Genomic DNA, 16,431 nt, shown 5'->3' with positions numbered 1-16,431 from the left:
TTACTCGTTTGTTACGACCTAATGGTTTTACGTCCAATGAATTTTTTAAAACTTTCCTTTTAACACCTTCGGTTCCACTCTCACTTGCGGAGGTTAACTCTTCCTCACCATCATCTTCCTGATAACTGCTATGACTTGTTTCTGTCTGCTCTTCGTCACTGTCTGGGTCTGAATTCTCATGAGACAAAACATCTCTTGCTTTGGAAGCAATTTCCAGGTTACCGTGGGTGTCCGAAAAAATTGGATTTATGATTTTGTACCACTCAGGCTCTTCAATTGGTGACTTACCACTACCTTTCTTGATGCGATCCGTGTATTTACGCCATTGATCTTTTATCCACTTAAATTTCACTCGAAGCTTTTCAACATCAATTCTCAGATGAGTTAAAGCCTTTTTCGATTTAGACTGACGATGTTCTCTGTCATTTTCTTCTTTAAATTCTTCGGAGGATATGCGCTCCTCAAAGGCTTTCTTTATATCCTCGAAGACAGGTTTGTTTGCAGTCTTCTTCAACGCAAGCGTGTCCAGTTTGTAAGCAAACTCGTTTGTTTCGTCTGCCAGAACAAGGGCGAAGTACTTGAGCTCTGTTTCTGTCCATGGTCGACTTCGCTCTTTTGCACTTGACTCTGCCATGTTGTTTTCTTGGGCGGATAACCGCTTGCTTTTTTTCCGACACGGTCTCATTTCTTAACGTTACGTCTTTACACACAAAGACGCATTATGCGTCCAGACGAACTACCTTTCGAAGTGCGTCGTTCAAGACGCATTTCAAATGAAAGTTCGTCTAGACGTATAATGCGTCTTGTGCCCGTCTTTACACGAAAGACGCATAACCGGACGAACTACAAATGTTTGCCCAAGTTCGTCCAGACGGATAATGCGTCTCTAGTATAAAAACGGCCATTGAGTTGATCGTCAGATATTTCCCCACCATACTGTTGTTTTTCAAGTTCATCATAATGTTGATTTAATAGGTCATCCGAGATACTATCCTCTTCCTCCACATCATCATTCTTTCTTTTTGCCATCATCAAATAAATCTACAACTAACAAGACATGACACAAATATAAGTTTTACTCGCATTTTATTTACAAGAGTTTGTACTTTTACACGATTCATGTTAAAAATCCTCAGGGTTTTTCACGTACTCCTTCACCAATTCCGTCGCGGTTTTTAGGTTTTCTTTTTTAACCAGTTTTAAGAGCTGGAAAAAAAACTCGAGTTCGATGAATTCTTTGTTTGGTTTGTGCTTCGAGAATGTTCTCATAGTCAAGCATGTCGTCTTGGCACTCGGCACAGATATAGGCGGTAGGGTCCTAAAAACGTAAAACATTTGTAAGGTATTAAAAATGCTGCTTGCCTGCCGCGACAGTCTTGTTTTGACACTATCATACTGACCTCCAAAGTTTTGTTTTCTTGTTGCGCCATCTTCACTCTGTCTTTAGGATTCTTCTCACTTTACTTCTGCAACTTTTAAGATAAGAGTGCGCGACTTATATGCTAAATTTTGTGTCATTTGATTGGTCTGTTTTCCCGCATGGTGATTGGTGAATTCTAAAACGACGCTCTCTGTGATTGGTGCATTTCGATCCGTCGGTATACTCAAGGTCATCAAAGAAATTTGCTGTCATTTGATTAATTGATTTGGTGTCATTAACTATTGGTTTCATCTCTATATCGATGAAGTTGTTACTGCTCCTATACGACGTTTGTTTTTAAGTCGTCACTTTCCTTTTGCTGAATTTTTAGTATCGTTTTTTCGTCCTATTCGAAGAGTACTTCATCAATTTTTTAGGATTCAAATGCGTTACCATGTAGTTTCAACTCGTGTCATACCTCGTTACTCGCATTGTATGTTGTGAACGTGTTGGGTAATTTTTGGAGAAAAGTTTATTCGAAGACAACAATCTGATTTGCATTGGGATTTTAGAATGTGTGCGTGTGTTTTTTTATATTTAGATTTTTTTAATTAGGGATCTTTTTTGTGTTTCAGATCGGTTCCCATGATTACATGTCTACTTTATGTGCACTCTATGTGACAGATAGAGGTTATTTTCAAAATTCGATCTTAAGTCTTTGTCAAGCTTTACTCATTAGAAGACGTAGAATGGAATATTATGTAATTAAAGTATCTTTTTGTAGGGAATTTCAAACGAGTTTTTTTCAAGCCCATCATCTATCTCCTCGCACTTTTTTTTATCAATTTCTTTTTGATGTTGTCTTAGAAAACACGATCATTAGACATAGATTAGGAATACATGCAGGTATCTTGGAAACAAGACGCTTAGACCGAGTGTACTGTCATAGCAATTTATTCATGCAAGTTGGTTTATTTTCTGTTTTATAGCTACCACCTTCGAACTTACTTTTTTGGCCAGTTTTTCCCGTACATTTATATGGTGTTTCCCTTTCTTAAATTGAACCATTAAATTAATTTTTATACAAATTATTTTTAGACTGAATTTCCATTGGAAGACATTGTGGATTTTTTTTAAACATTAAACTCATTATTATGGTGGCATGATATCCAAGATGAAATTTGTGTCCTTTTTAATCAGTTTAGGTTTTTTATGATTGTCACCCATATTTATAATATTATACCCTTAATAAGTTTTGGCTTCGTCGAGTATGATGAAGATGTAGCGCCACCTATATTAGAGGATTATATATGGTTAACTACCAATTACCACAGAGATACTCATAATGTCATACATTTTTTTCTTGATTGTATTCCTCAATCATCCTTTTTGTAACGCTAGATTTTTTTCAACTTTTTCAGAATGAGTATCCCTTTATGGATTACTACAACTTTTTATTTACGCTATGGACCTTTTTAGATAATCAAGATCCCGAGGATGAAATTTTGGTCCTTTTAAACCAATTTGACTTTTTTATAAATGTTAATTACGTTTATAATGTCATGAACATTATCTGTTTCAATTTTGTCCCCTTTCAAGAGGTACCACCACATCTAGAGAATTGTACATGGTTAGCTACCATTCCCAACAGAAACAGTCATAACATTTTTCATTTTTATCGTACTCCATTTGTATAACAATAAACTTTGCATTGGATTTTACATGTGGGTTTTCTTATCTATAATCTAACTCATGAAATGCAGAAAAAAAGCCGTCTGCTATTTCTTTATCCCAGTTAGTATAGTAAATACATCGTTCACTTCCATAGGGGTGGTAAATGTATCGCAAGGCATCGTGGAATATAATGTCATGATGTCTCTCCCGTAATTTCAACTCCTGAATTTCTTTCTGATACCTTTCCACATCTTGTGCATGTTTCGATGCTTGCTGACGAATCTTGCGCTTAAGGCGACGCACTTTTAACACGCGACGGCGTCGTGTCTTCTTGCCCCTTTTAGACATGTGCATCCAACACGGTCACTCTCTGTCACAAGCCATGTTTATGGAGACTAGCTGACTATCACATCATGATGTCATATGTGTAACATGAACATACATGTACACGTTACATTCCTCTAAGGGAGGCCGTAAACTAATTTTTACCCCACCTACACCCTCATATTATGAATATATTAAACCGCCATCTTGAATGATGTCATCTTCGATGACGTCTCCGCCGCCATCTTGAATCCTCCCTAAGGGACTTAGACGCCATCTTGAATCCTCCCTATGGGACTTAGAGGCCATCTTGAATCCTTTGTTATTTATGTTAATTGATGGCGGCATCCCTTTGCTTCCTATGGAGACGCCCTATACTACTGACCACACCTTCAGGGTTAGCAAGTTTATTGGAGCAAGGAGGACCACTGACAATAAATTTGTGAAAGAATTTGAAAATCTTTTCATAATTTTAAACGAAAGCCACCAGATTATTGGATGGCGGTTAACTACGTCGACATCTTTTGAGGAAATCCGCTCGTTACTACAGGAATTAAAACAGGAGATAGATGTAACCCGTGTTATCGTAGATGACTGCTGTAAAGTAAGATCACTTTATCAGTCGGTATTTCCTGACGTGGAGGTCAAACTCGACTTATTCCACGCGGTACAACGAGTAACGAAAACAATTCCAAAGGGAACAGAATTGTCAAAAAAGTTTTCTAAAGAATTTGGGATGATATTCCGAGCCAGAGAAGATTCTAGTGAAGTCCGTAAAATGCCCACACCTCATCCGGAAGTCATGGTAGAAAATTTAGAAAACTTTGTGAAAAGATGGCAAACGTTTCTGAATGAAGATAACATGGAACGAACTTTGACTGAAATCGACCATTTACGTCGACACATAAGGAAGGGTTGCTTGTCTGACTTAAATCCGGGCGAAGGCACAGAATCTAACGAAAGCCTTCATCACGTCTCGAACCGTTGGATAATGGTAAAGGTAAAGGTTTCTCCAAAATCAGCAAACTAAACGAACGAGATGGCGCTTACCATTTGCAATTCAATTTCCCGCAATTGTTTTCGGCTGCTGAAAGACTGGAAACTAGAAAGCTTAGCAAATAGTAAGGAAAATTGTAGACTAGCTCCAGAGGTAGTCAGCGGAAATTTCCTTACCATTTGCTAAATTTTCCAGTTTCCAGTCTCATCAGCCGAGAACAATTGCAAATGGTAAGCACCATCTCGTTCGGCTGGTTTGCTGATTTTGGAAAAACCGGTTTATTCTGACATGGTAAGCACCCGGGCGGGCTCCTCCTGTAGATCTGCCACTTTCTTGGTGATTTCACGTTGTTGTTTTGCGGAAGACGACTAAATGAGAAATGTACAAAGTTAAAAACGCACGCGCTGAACTGTTTTTTCGCTCCAACCTCGTTCCCATGGCCTTTCCCTTACCTGGGGGTGGGGCGCCTCACCCCCAAGTAAGGGAAAAGGCCATGTGAACGAGGTTGGTCTGGCTTATTAGATATTTTGCTTTGCCACATCCTCGTATCCGTTGCCGATGCATTCAGCTCTCAAATTGATTTTTTTTTTTTTTTTTTTTTTCCAGCACGACTCGAGTCAAGATATGCAGTGAAGTACCTTGTTTGGTTCGACTGGAAACTGTAAAAAAAAGATTTTTTAAAGATTTGACGATACATTTAGTCTTCGAACAAGTATTACTCAAGTCAAAACGCTTGGGCCGTTATTGGCAGCTGTGGTGTTTCCCTGTGGATGAAAAGTTTTGTTCCTGCGCATGTAGCCTATCAGTGAAATGACCTAAGACGTGCAAGAACAAAACTTTTCAGTGGAATCAAAATGGCTGCAGCATGATCAAGGTGTATTGCAGTAACCTCGATTATATTTAAAATAAAAGATACATTCTACCTCAGTCGTGTCTCTTGGTGTTTCTTTTTCTTTAAAAAAATAAACGATTGCTGAATTCAGGGTTTTTCAAACTATTTGTAACAGGGACCTCACATCTATACAGCTTTAGGATATGACTGCGTTAAAAGTGCGAAAAAAGTGGGGTGTAAGTGTCCACTGAATGAAGGAAAAATGCAAGGTTAGTATAGGAAAAGTGCGAGAAAACCGCGCCCAAAATATGGGGATAATGCGAGAAAAACGCATCCAAAGTGAGCGATGAGGTCCGTGCATGTGGCTGTGCTTTAAAAACTACTCAAAATACCTTTCGGGAACCTTTCTCGCAATTTTGAGCCACAAAGTTAAAACAGCATTTACAATCAGTCTAGATTGATTTCAGTTTCAGTTTGTTAGTTAAACCCTGTAAGACCTTTAAAAAAAACAACTCTGAGATCCTTGTGCTGATTACCCAAAGTGACAACATCCTGTCATTTTTTCGCGACAATACTCTTGAGCTTTTTGGTTTTCTGTTCGTCTGTCGAAAGTAAACCATCAAAAAGGTATGCATTTACACCTCGTAAAGAGCAGACACAAGCGGTAAACCACTCGCGTTTCGATCGTAAAAGAGGTCTAACTCGTAAAGAGCGGCTTCGTTGCTTATGTCGCAATGCTAATTAACCCTTTGGCTCTCAAGATCTGATTGTTAATTCGCCCCTCTAGCGGCTACACATTTCCTTGTAAATAAGTAATGAGAATTTGGTACCTGATACGTTTGAGTATTCTCATTACCTATTTGCTTGATAATGTAACGATATTATGGGGAGACATTTCATGTTGATCACTTCTGAGAGTTTAAGGGTTAATGAGAGTTTGCTCGCAGGGAAATAGTCCACTTCATTTCGTTGCCATCCCCTTCCTCCCCTTATCAGCTGATTGCGGCGGAGGGGGGGTTGACTGGTGCACAAAGTGGGGAGGAGAGTAGGGGGAATTTGAGTAAGCACGTCGGTGTATAGGTACCATATCTCCTTGGTTCTCACATTAAATTTCCCACTCCTTTATGAACACTGGCCTCACAGACAGAAAAAGAATTACCAATTTAGAAGGGAACGAGTAGCAGCATATTCACTCCACCCAGCCTTTCAGTGTTAGTGACTGCGAGCATAGGAGTCTTTGTTGACTGTAATTCCAACAAAATTCACTCCACAACATTGTAGCGCGACTCGACCTAGTCAATTGACTGCTTATACCAAAGAGGCGTGCCTGCAGGTCCTCACTAAAAGCCCCTGCAGGACGCGCGGTTTCCCCCCCGCGAGAAGGTTTGAGACAAGTCAGGGAGAGGTTTCCCGGAGGTCTGGCACAGATTATCAGTGCCAGACCCCTCAAGGACTTTTCACCTGCTTGCGCTTCTCAAGGTTTCAGTCAGTGAAACGCTTAGGTTAAGGCTAGGAAGAGATGGGACTTAAGACTTATCAGGGCGCCGGGGATGGAACGATAGAAGGTGTGCATGAACGATTTTGATTTACGAGTTGCGATACATCAAGAAAACGAACGAGTGAGTTTTCTTCGGTGTATCGCGATAAGTGAATCGAATCAACCCCTTTCCATGGTATGCCCGCCTCATAGCGAAACATGGCCCTCAGGTTTTTGCATCCCCTCCCAAGCCTACTGTTCAACCACCCTCAAACCAGAGGGTGTTCCCCTCCTACCTGAGTTCTGACAAGGCATGAACTTACGTGTTAATCTTGTAACATTGTGGGCATGTTTTAATCAAATCCAAATCCAATCAGATATGTATTTTTTTAAAAATTCATATCCATTTATTTGCATGCATAGCTTTATTAATGTACACAACTCTTTTCATATAGAACATCCATTTGGCATGTGTTACAGGATATAAATGAAAGTCTGATTTCCGAACCACCCTAAAATCTTTAATTACATCATGCATCTTCAGATCAACAACACCACGTATTCTGACCACATACTCTGACAAAATAAATACATAAAACTGTAGATTTGCGATTCAAGAACGAATATATAAGTTAAAACCTAAAGCGTGCTCTGATTTCAAGGCTTATTCTAAAATGTAAACCGAGTTAGTCATTGATCATGATAGCAGTATTACTGAAGATATAAAACTCTTGATAAATCTCACGAATATTATAATGTACAATAAATTATAAAAAGACTGTCAGCCAAACTCCGATGCTATGCACACACTTCCCCAAAAGGTTTTCTTCATAGAAAAACCTGAAATGAAAAATCAACTGAGGTTTAATATTATTATAATATTTTATTACCATTATTATTATCTTTAAAAATCAAAGCTCATTACGCTCTAAAGTCGACTCCCAAAAACTTGTAACTCCCACTACCTCAGTTTAAAATCGATTTCCGTCACATTTATTTTAGTTTTCCCCTCACGCTAGCTTAGGGCAGCTTTCGTTCCCTCAATAGTATTTTCTAAGCAATCTTACTCTCGATAAATCGAAAAAAATAAAAAAATGAGCGATTTTGAAGTAGTGACATTTTTTTCCGTCGTTTCCTAAGCGCAGGACAATTAAAATAAATGTAGGGCCCCGTGATAGACAGAACCTACGTTCTTTGGGTTCCGCGCTCCGACGCCCTGCCTCTGAGTAACAGAAAACTCCAGGGTAAGCAAAGCTATAATTTGTTTTGGCTCAGAAATAACACAAAGGAATATTTCTCTTGTCTTCCACTGGCGTCTTTTCCCATAACAAGACAAAAAAACATGTCTCTTTACTTTCATTATCGGGTTCAAAATTAACCGTTTTTCTAATTCCATCTAATTCTCTGTCTTTTCATTATTTCTGCACTTCACTACGTGGGTCAGTCCCATTTGAATTTTGCCGGGACTTCTACCAGTTGTTTAGCTGTTTGAATCGCTGCTTTTTCTTTTACACTTTTTTCCTGCGTTCCGTTTTCAGTTTGTCTAGACTGCAAGAAGTCACCCTTTTTTGGCGAAGTCGGTCGCACAAGGAAAAAAAACTCAGCGAAAAAAAATTTTTTGGCGTACTGCGCGGAACTCTGGAGGCGCACGAAAAGTAGCGCCTCGCTCCCAGAGTTCCACGCAGCGCGCTAACGTCTTCTTTTTTATTTTTTTCCAACTGGTTGTTCTTTTGACTCGTGCGACGGAATACACCGAAAAGGGGCGACTCCACGTAGTGTACACTATTTCAAGAAATTTTATTGTGATGTAAACTATGTGAAATACGTCAAATACCTCTTTAAATACCCGGTCATTTGTCTTAAATCCCAAGAACCTTTCCCAAGTTCTCTTGAAGGTTCAAGTTATTGGAAGCCTACTGTATTTTTGTTACAAATTTTTTTTGGAAGCACAAACCTGTGTCACGAAATACTTTATGAGGACCACTGCATCATAATTCGATTCCCAGGGATTTGTAATATGCACTGAAAACAAACCAAAAAAATTGCTATCAGCACCACAAACACTAAGCTGGAGAGACGACAACCAAATGGTAAGGTAAGCAGGACTCTCAATATTACAGTTGTAGGCCTGGCTGGGTTCCCTGTACCACAATCCTTGGTAACTAACCCTCCTCCCACAAAGCCTCTCCAGTCACGAGTAAAAACGGGTAACACAAAATTGTTAATAAATGATTGGGACGGGAGGGAGGTAACTCTTAGAGAATTTGCATCCCATCTAAGGAGAGTAACACCCTTCACAGAAGATTCAAGTCACTTTTGTTCGAAGATCTTATCTTGACCCTTTACAACTTGACATCAGTATGCATGTTCTCTATACATTTCCTGAGGTGCTGACAAGGAAAATTTGTTTTCACAATCAAAAGCTCCTTTAGTTTGGAGATTATTAGTGTGATTCAGGAGGGATATTGTGAGGAGAAATTAGATGCTAGTCGCTCTAAGGGGTTAAAGGGTTATTTTCTATTAAGAAGTTGTTGGATGGAATAGAGAATTCTGTGTCAGAAGGCATTTAACAAAACATATGCCTTCATTGCTAGGTTCCCTCTTGCTAGCCCTCAAATTCACTTGAGCTTAAGTCTTGAACTACATAGAAAGTTTAGATTGCCTTTTTTCCCAACAAATCAAGAGTGTTTTGTCATTAAAAATTAGAACAACAACACTTCTTTTCCCATGAAGATGAAAACAAAAAAGTGCGCTTACGCTCTGTCTGCCTCCCTTATGGCATCACTCAGTGCTCTTCTTTCCTCTCGCAGGGATTCTCTGTACCACAAAAAAGATTGAAACAATTAAAAGCAAGAAAATTTATGCATACTTCTATAACTCAGGATAACACATTATGAGTGCTGAGATCATACCCTGGTCAAGGTAATTTCTGTATGTTCTTAGCAAGAAATGTTGTCATATCTCACACAGTGTGTAAGAAATAACATGTCTTGCTAAGAATATATAAAAAAATTACCTTCAGGCATGAATGAGTACCAGAAATCTGTTTAGGAGAACCTACTGTAGTGCAGGAGTAAACTCACAGTAAATTAAAATCATATATATGAGCACTAGCAATAGTCCTGAGAAGTGGGCTCTGAGCATCCTGATGAAGCAACAAGCTCAGGTTATTAGTTAGCATTATATCAGTACAGCACTGACAACAGAAAATGAACTTGCAACTTGTACATGCAATCATCTCTTACCTGAGAATATCCAGTGAGTCTACACTTTCATTATCTGAATCTTCAGACTGTAAGTAAAGCAAAGCAAAGCAAAGGAATGATCAGCCACAGTCAAAGTTACAAGCATTATTCTCTTTCTTAAGTGAAGTCTAATCTATTGCAAACTCGTGAAGGGATGGAACATGCACTCACTGGTTTTTTCATAGCAATGACTTCTTTATAGAAAGTGGCAAATTTGGGAACCCATATTTTCATGAGTTTGCAATTGACTTTCATGAAACTTTACAGATTACTAATTTCAGGGAATATATGGGGTTCACAAAGCAACCAGGTGGACAATCAGACATGGTTTGATGCTACTCTGGTTTAAAGATTTAATGAATGTAACCAAGAAGTTACAATTCATTGGCCCAATGTTTTGACACTCCAGTCCAGTACTTTCACCAGGGGCCATCTAATCGTTGCAGCAAGAGATCCAATGAAAAAAAAATTGTATCTTCTCAGTTACATTTATTAAATCTTTAAACCAGAGTAGTATCAAACCATGTCTTATTTCAGGAAAGTCAATCGAGCAGATGACAGATGTTTGTTTGTTTGTTTGTTTTGTTTTTTAGGTTTGTTTGCAGTTGGAAGGAAAATACAGAAAAAGCGTCACATTGTCAAAGTGGTTAGTTCCATATTGAATGGAAAACTTACAAACTTCCTGGGGCTCTTCCCCTCAATCACTCTTTCCACACGCTGTTGAATGCGATCAGATGCCCCTAGAGCTGCCTTCAAGTTAGGTGAGTTCCTACTCTTGAATCGTAGCACTGGGTCGCTGAAGTTTTTCCAAGAGTTGGTTGAGATGTCAAGATCATCCAATGCATAACTGAGGCTACGAGAAGGACTAGACGGACGGTAGGAGCGAGACAAAGACATAGGTGCCGTCACTGAGCGTGTGTGAGCCCTGTGTTGAGAAACTGAAGTAGAAGGGAAATCTTCTGAGTACTTCCATGCTGGGGAATAGAATAACACATGTGTTACTAATAAAATTGGAATTTTAGAATGATACTGTCAGAGAAGCATGGTTAAGTCAGCTTACAAACAAGTGCCATCAGGGGATTGGGGGTATTAAAACAACCCACTCCTCCCCTCCTGCCCCCCCCCCCCAAGAATACTGAGCCAGTCCATTGCAAAGTTAACCCCACCCTACACCCCTCTCCCACCCACACCCCCCCCCCCCAAAAGAAAAAAGAAAAAAAGAAATTTTTTTTTCAGCTTTTTTTGACAGGTAGTTGGAGATGCAATGGCCTAATAATTAGCCTGTTGGACTCTGGGGCAAGAAATTCAAAGGAAATTGTGCTCTGTTGCTTAATTATCTTCACCTTACAATTTCAGTGCAAAGTTTGAACCCAGAAACAATAATCACAAATCAGACATGGTTTGATGCTCATCTGGTTTAAAGATTTAATGAATGTAACTGAAAAGTTTGGTCTATAGATTGTAACTTCGGATCAATATCAGTATCTGGGCAACTGCCCACCTACCCCTCCCCTAACTCAACAACAGTCAATTGACAACAATTTAAGGTTAATGTTGGGTTAGGGGAGGGGTAGGTGGCCAGTTGCCCAGATACTGATATTGATCCATAACTTCTTGGTAACATTCATTATATCTTTAAAATAGAGTAGCATCAAGCCATGTCTGATTGTCCACCTGGTTACCTTGTGAACTTTCACCCTTTCACTCCTGAGATCTCATAAGTAATTCCCCTTACTGTTTGCCAAACAGTTCTGGTGATGTTAGTTCAGAGAATTTGGTGTTGGATCAATGAATAATCCCTTTACTATTATTTTTCTTTATTTTCATCACTTGCATACTTGATATTGTATTGATATTGTAAGGAGAAATTTTATCTTGGTCACTCATGGGAGTTATGGGGCTATATATCTTTATTACAAATCAGTTCCTGAATGTACCTGGTAATGGTTGTACACTTGACATCCCAAGACGGGACGGGGAGCTTGAGCGTGGCCTCCTGGTGGGTGACTTGGATCGACGAGGCTTAGGACGAGTAAAAGAACTAAAGTCACGATTTTCCAACAAACCTTCGTCTTTATGACGAACAAGAAATGGTTTATTGTGATTCGCAAGAGTATCATCAGGTCTAGGTAGTGGTGTACTGGTGAGTTTGCGGCGTGAAGGAGAGGGAGACCGTGGCACTTGCTTAGAGCCTGTGGGACTGACTGACCGCCGACTGGTACTAAATGTGCTGTTTGTCAGAAGATCATCGACACCAGAGTCCTAGAATAACAGGTTCTTTTTTAGTTTGTTTCTTTTTATTTTTTCCTTTCCCTATCTCTTGGGAATGCAATTTTTAAGTGGGACTTTAAATCAAGAATGGCTGTTGTAAAATACACTGCAGACAGTTCACATCCCAACCTCATCAGTCACAACAGCTACATGTGAAATGAAAAGAATCCCAGAATCATAGAGAGCCAGTAAAATTACCAAAGAAAGATTTCCAATTTTGAGGCCACAGACATTTCACTGAAATAAATTTTTTTAACAGTTTTGAAAGATAATTTGTCTGCACAAGTGATTCTAAGGGAGGTGCTTAAGAGTGAAAGTGTGCCACGGTCTTCTCCCTGACCATCAGTAATTTAAGAAAATATTTACAGGTGTAAAGAGTTTTTAAAAAATGTATATCCATTAAGGGAAAAAGTGATTATTACAGGCATTTCACAATTAAAGTGCAATAGACTTTGTACAAGTTTTAGGTGTAATTCTAAGCAAGTGACTCTAAACATGTAGAACCTGTGATTTCATTTCTGGTTCAAAGAGTTTTTATTTCTTTCATACAACATGCAAGATGAGGAGTGTACAGGAAATTAAAGCACTGAACAGTGGGTCAACAGGACCAGATTTGGAGACACTGAAAGGGGTCTTTGAATTGTGTCCATGGGCAGGACATTACACATTCACAGTGCCTCTTACCACTCTTGAGTACCAGCAAGCATTCAGGAAAACTTAAAAGATTTCTTGCAGTTGCCTGTGATGGGCTAGCATTCCATTCACAAGAATGAAATTTGAACGGATGCATGGATAAAAAGCCCTTTGTAACCTCAAACATATTACATTTTCACTCTTAATTCTGTTATACTCCCTTGTGAAAAATAAGGAGAGTTTGATTGTTTTTTGAGGGTTACCAAGATCTTCAATTAATTTCCATGCAATCCTTTCAATATCTCCTTGCCTCTTGATCATGTTTGTATGGAAATCTGAGTAAACTCAGACTGTATTGATCCATTGGGCTTTTAAGACTTGGTTCACAGTGATTTTATTATTATTTTATAGCAAAAAGACCAATGTAAGGAACTTTAGATCATACTTACAGATGATAGGTAATCTGTAGGATCTGGGACTTCCTTGATGGTGGTCTTGGTAGAAAATTCTAACCTCAGAGGCTGGCCCTGCAGAATAACACAATTTAATTGTTACAAGATGGCTGTGCTAGTTTCTTTACTATGTTTGATTCACAGGATTGACTCAAATTTACATCCAATGCTATTACTTGAAAATTCCAACTTGAATGTGTATCTAACAAGTACCATAACTATATTCCATTGTTTAACTTACTGTAATTCTTATGGGGTTAAAAAGAGATGTTTTGAAGAGGGTCACTTCACGACCTGATCCTGGATATGGTGGAACAGCAGGATACAAAAAGTCTCTTGCATTGTTGGCAAAGTGACCAATAACATAGCCCTCTGCAAACAAGTATCGTGACATTATTAAAAACAGTTACATCATAAAAATTATGTTAAGGATATCACATAGTTTGTTTGTATTATTGAATCCATCTTAAAGATAGGTATTTAACACTCTAACTCCCAAGATCTGATTGTTAATTCTCCCTTCTAGCTGCTGCACAATTTATTATAATTTAGTCACAAGAATTTGTAAATTATAGATCAAAATAACAACTTCTACTGGTAAGTACAAGTTTTCTCATGGACTGTGTGGTGGATATTGTACAGAGAAATTAAACATGTTTATTAATCATTTCTGAGAGTTCAAGGATTAATGATTACTTTAAAAGGATCATTTCACTAATTAATGACCCTCTCCTACTCTAAAAGGTAAGATGTTGATTGTCCTTCATCTGGCATTCTCCACTACAACATGGTTTGTCAAATAATTAACTTGACATTTATTTAATTATTTCAATCAGCTACTACTGTGTTTAGGTGATCAGTGTTTACTTAAAAAGACCTGTAATGCTTTTATCAATGCATGACCCTGTCAAGATTGATTCCATGCATAGTTACACAAAATTTTGGATGACTAACTTGACAAACCATTATTGTTCAATCAAGCACACCTCACTTGAAATAATTTGGTACTATCCCTGAATTTTTTTGAAGAACATAAAACTTACAGACTGTTCATCCAAATTTCAAAGTTGTTTTTCATTTTCTCTTGTTAGTTTTAAGGAGTTACTGTTTTTAAGGACAACTAAATACATTTTCTTTCAAATAGACACACATTCTAAATTTGAAACTTAGTGTTAATTGTAAATTATTCAGACGTCCTCACCAGAAGTTTTTCTTTTTTAAATAGACACAAATTCAGGTTAATTTTTTTTTTGCAAGAATCTGTAATATTTTGAGAATATTTACAAAAATGAAAGCTTTCTAACACAGGTAATTGTCTTACACCTTTTTATAAATTGAACATGTAGTCAGAAGAGTGTATAACCAATCTACAAAACAAACTTTGCCATCAATTTACAAATGACGTAGACAACCACAAACACGGTACAATGCCTGTGGACTAACTGTCTAAACCACAAAAGAATCACTTTTAATTGTATGTAGAATTTTTGTATTGTCACTACAACCATTGACGTCTTAATGAGACAAACTTTAATTTGAATTAAGGTCAATAAATGTAGAAAGAATATTTAAAGAAAACCAGAAAAAAGTTGATAAAGTTGCGTTGAAAAACTGAGTTTTTGTAATAAGTATTATGTGATTAGCATGTGACAATCTGAACTCAAATTTGTGCGGTTTTCGAACGAAACAAAAACTAATTAAAGTTTGTAACCGAAGTATTCTAACTATGGCTACTATAACAAGGTACGGGGGCACTGATTTAGTCAAATATACAGCTTCCAATGGAACGGAAAGCGCTAAAAACGCAAATTCCGATATATCAAACAACAAACTTGATATCTTTCATGTCTGTTTCTGATTGGTTGGAGATTACAAGCGAAGATTTCAATACTAATTTCTTTGCAAATGTTGTGGCTACTGTAATAATGTAAACATAATTTTCCCACCTCTCTTGAAAAAAAGTTCAGGGTCGAATGCTTTCAGCTGATTATTAGTAACGTCACTGGTGGTAGTAAAGAATTAAGCGCTCACGAATAATCTTAGGTAACGTGAAAGTTAATCCCTTTGCAGCGTTGGTAAGCGAGGGATTTAGAGCAAATTTACAAAATTAAAAGTATTCTCACCTGAAATGTAGTCATCGTGCTGCCTTAGCTCTACCAGAACATCTTCACCTTGAGAAATTCAAACAAACACGATGTTAACTTTCGTATCCGGTTTCCATACCATCAAATATGGCGGAATTCTTCGATCGTGATCCAGTGAATGTAGCTTACCTTTTAAGTGAACTGTTACGTATGCTGGGTCCTGACAGCTTTTGAATACCTAAGAAAAGAAAGCAAGGCACAATAACAAGGCCAAAATCCACACGATCGTCCGAACGTGACGAGAACAAATACACAAAGCAGGTTACGAAACTAAAACTCACCCGTTCGAATCGCAGACGTTCATGAAAGAACAATGGAAAGGTAGGAGCTACAGACTTGGTATTAACTTCCAAACCCATGCAATTTACTTTCAAATAAACATAGCCATAATCTCGGAGAAAAGTACCAGGGCATGTCACCTGAAAAGCGAATGGAAACAGAAAGATTTATGAAATTCGTTCCAACAAAACCTTCGAAGGATCGATCGCATGCAAGACCTTCCTTGCAGCATGCAGTCTGGCGTCGTTAGCAACGGCGAAGGAATCAGTTGAAATTCCTTCGACATTTCGCCAACAACACTTACCGTGTGAATATCTAACTCCACCACAACTTTCATAGCCTTACGAGGCATTGTACTTTTGCGCTTATTTGAAAATCCTAGCGAGAAAAGGTAGGCAAAACAGTAGAGGTCGACGTCAGATCAAACCGGGTCCAGAGAAACCTGTGATTTAAACCCGCACGGCTAGAGCGTCGCCGCGGGTAGACGCGAAATTTGGTAAACAGTTATTGACCAATCAGAATGCAGTATTCTTTAACTTGATTAAATGAGTACACTCACGGACAAATGAGAATTATAATTGTTTTGTGACGTCATTGGAACACATAATCGTTAGTTCCTTGATATTTTCCTTGATGACAAGGCATAAGAAAAGTTCATGTCCACGGGTCTTACTCGACTAATATACAATCTTCAGCGGCATGAGCTTCAACCTGGTGAAAACAAGATTCCCATTAGGATCAAA

General features: G+C 38.3%; 1 protein-coding gene across 4 annotated transcripts; it reads right to left on the bottom strand.

Annotated features, from left to right (window-relative positions):
* Positions 1-7,070: 7,070 nt before the first annotated feature.
* On the bottom strand, positions 7,071-16,139 carry LOC131783312 (spermatogenesis-associated protein 6). Of its 4 annotated transcripts, none has more exons than XM_059100035.2 (12): positions 15,993-16,139; positions 15,691-15,828; positions 15,539-15,587; positions 15,389-15,436; positions 13,507-13,637; positions 13,263-13,340; positions 11,847-12,171; positions 10,585-10,883; positions 9,910-9,956; positions 9,422-9,481; positions 8,619-8,686; positions 7,071-7,504 (listed from the first exon to the last, which is right to left on the bottom strand). In XM_059100035.2, exons 1-11 carry the CDS (start codon positions 16,038-16,040, stop codon positions 8,653-8,655), a joined length of 1,257 nt encoding a protein of 418 aa, XP_058956018.2. In that variant the 5' UTR covers positions 16,041-16,139; the 3' UTR covers positions 7,071-7,504; positions 8,619-8,652. The 4 variants fall into 4 exon arrangements, with proteins under 4 accessions (XP_058956018.2, XP_058956019.2, XP_058956020.2 ...); XM_059100036.2 differs by having other exon boundaries at positions 10,585-10,847; XM_059100037.2 differs by having other exon boundaries at positions 11,847-11,931.
* Positions 16,140-16,431: the final 292 nt, after the last annotated feature.

This window comes from Pocillopora verrucosa, chromosome 5 (assembly GCF_036669915.1).
Source record: "Pocillopora verrucosa isolate sample1 chromosome 5, ASM3666991v2, whole genome shotgun sequence".
NCBI lineage: Eukaryota > Metazoa > Cnidaria > Anthozoa > Scleractinia > Pocilloporidae > Pocillopora > Pocillopora verrucosa.
This window is presented reverse-complemented; position numbering and strand designations above follow the sequence as displayed.

Coding starts and splice junctions, on each gene's coding strand:
- LOC131783312 (XM_059100035.2), bottom strand. CDS start 16,040: ATGCCTCGTAAGGCTATGAAAGTTGTGGTGGAGTTAGATATTCACACG. Junction 15,829..15,992: donor TGGAGTTAGATATTCACACG/GTAAGTGTTGTT, acceptor TTCGCTTTTCAG/GTGACATGCCCTGGTACTTT. Junction 15,588..15,690: donor AACGTCTGCGATTCGAACGG/GTGAGTTTTAGT, acceptor TTCTTTTCTTAG/GTATTCAAAAGCTGTCAGGA.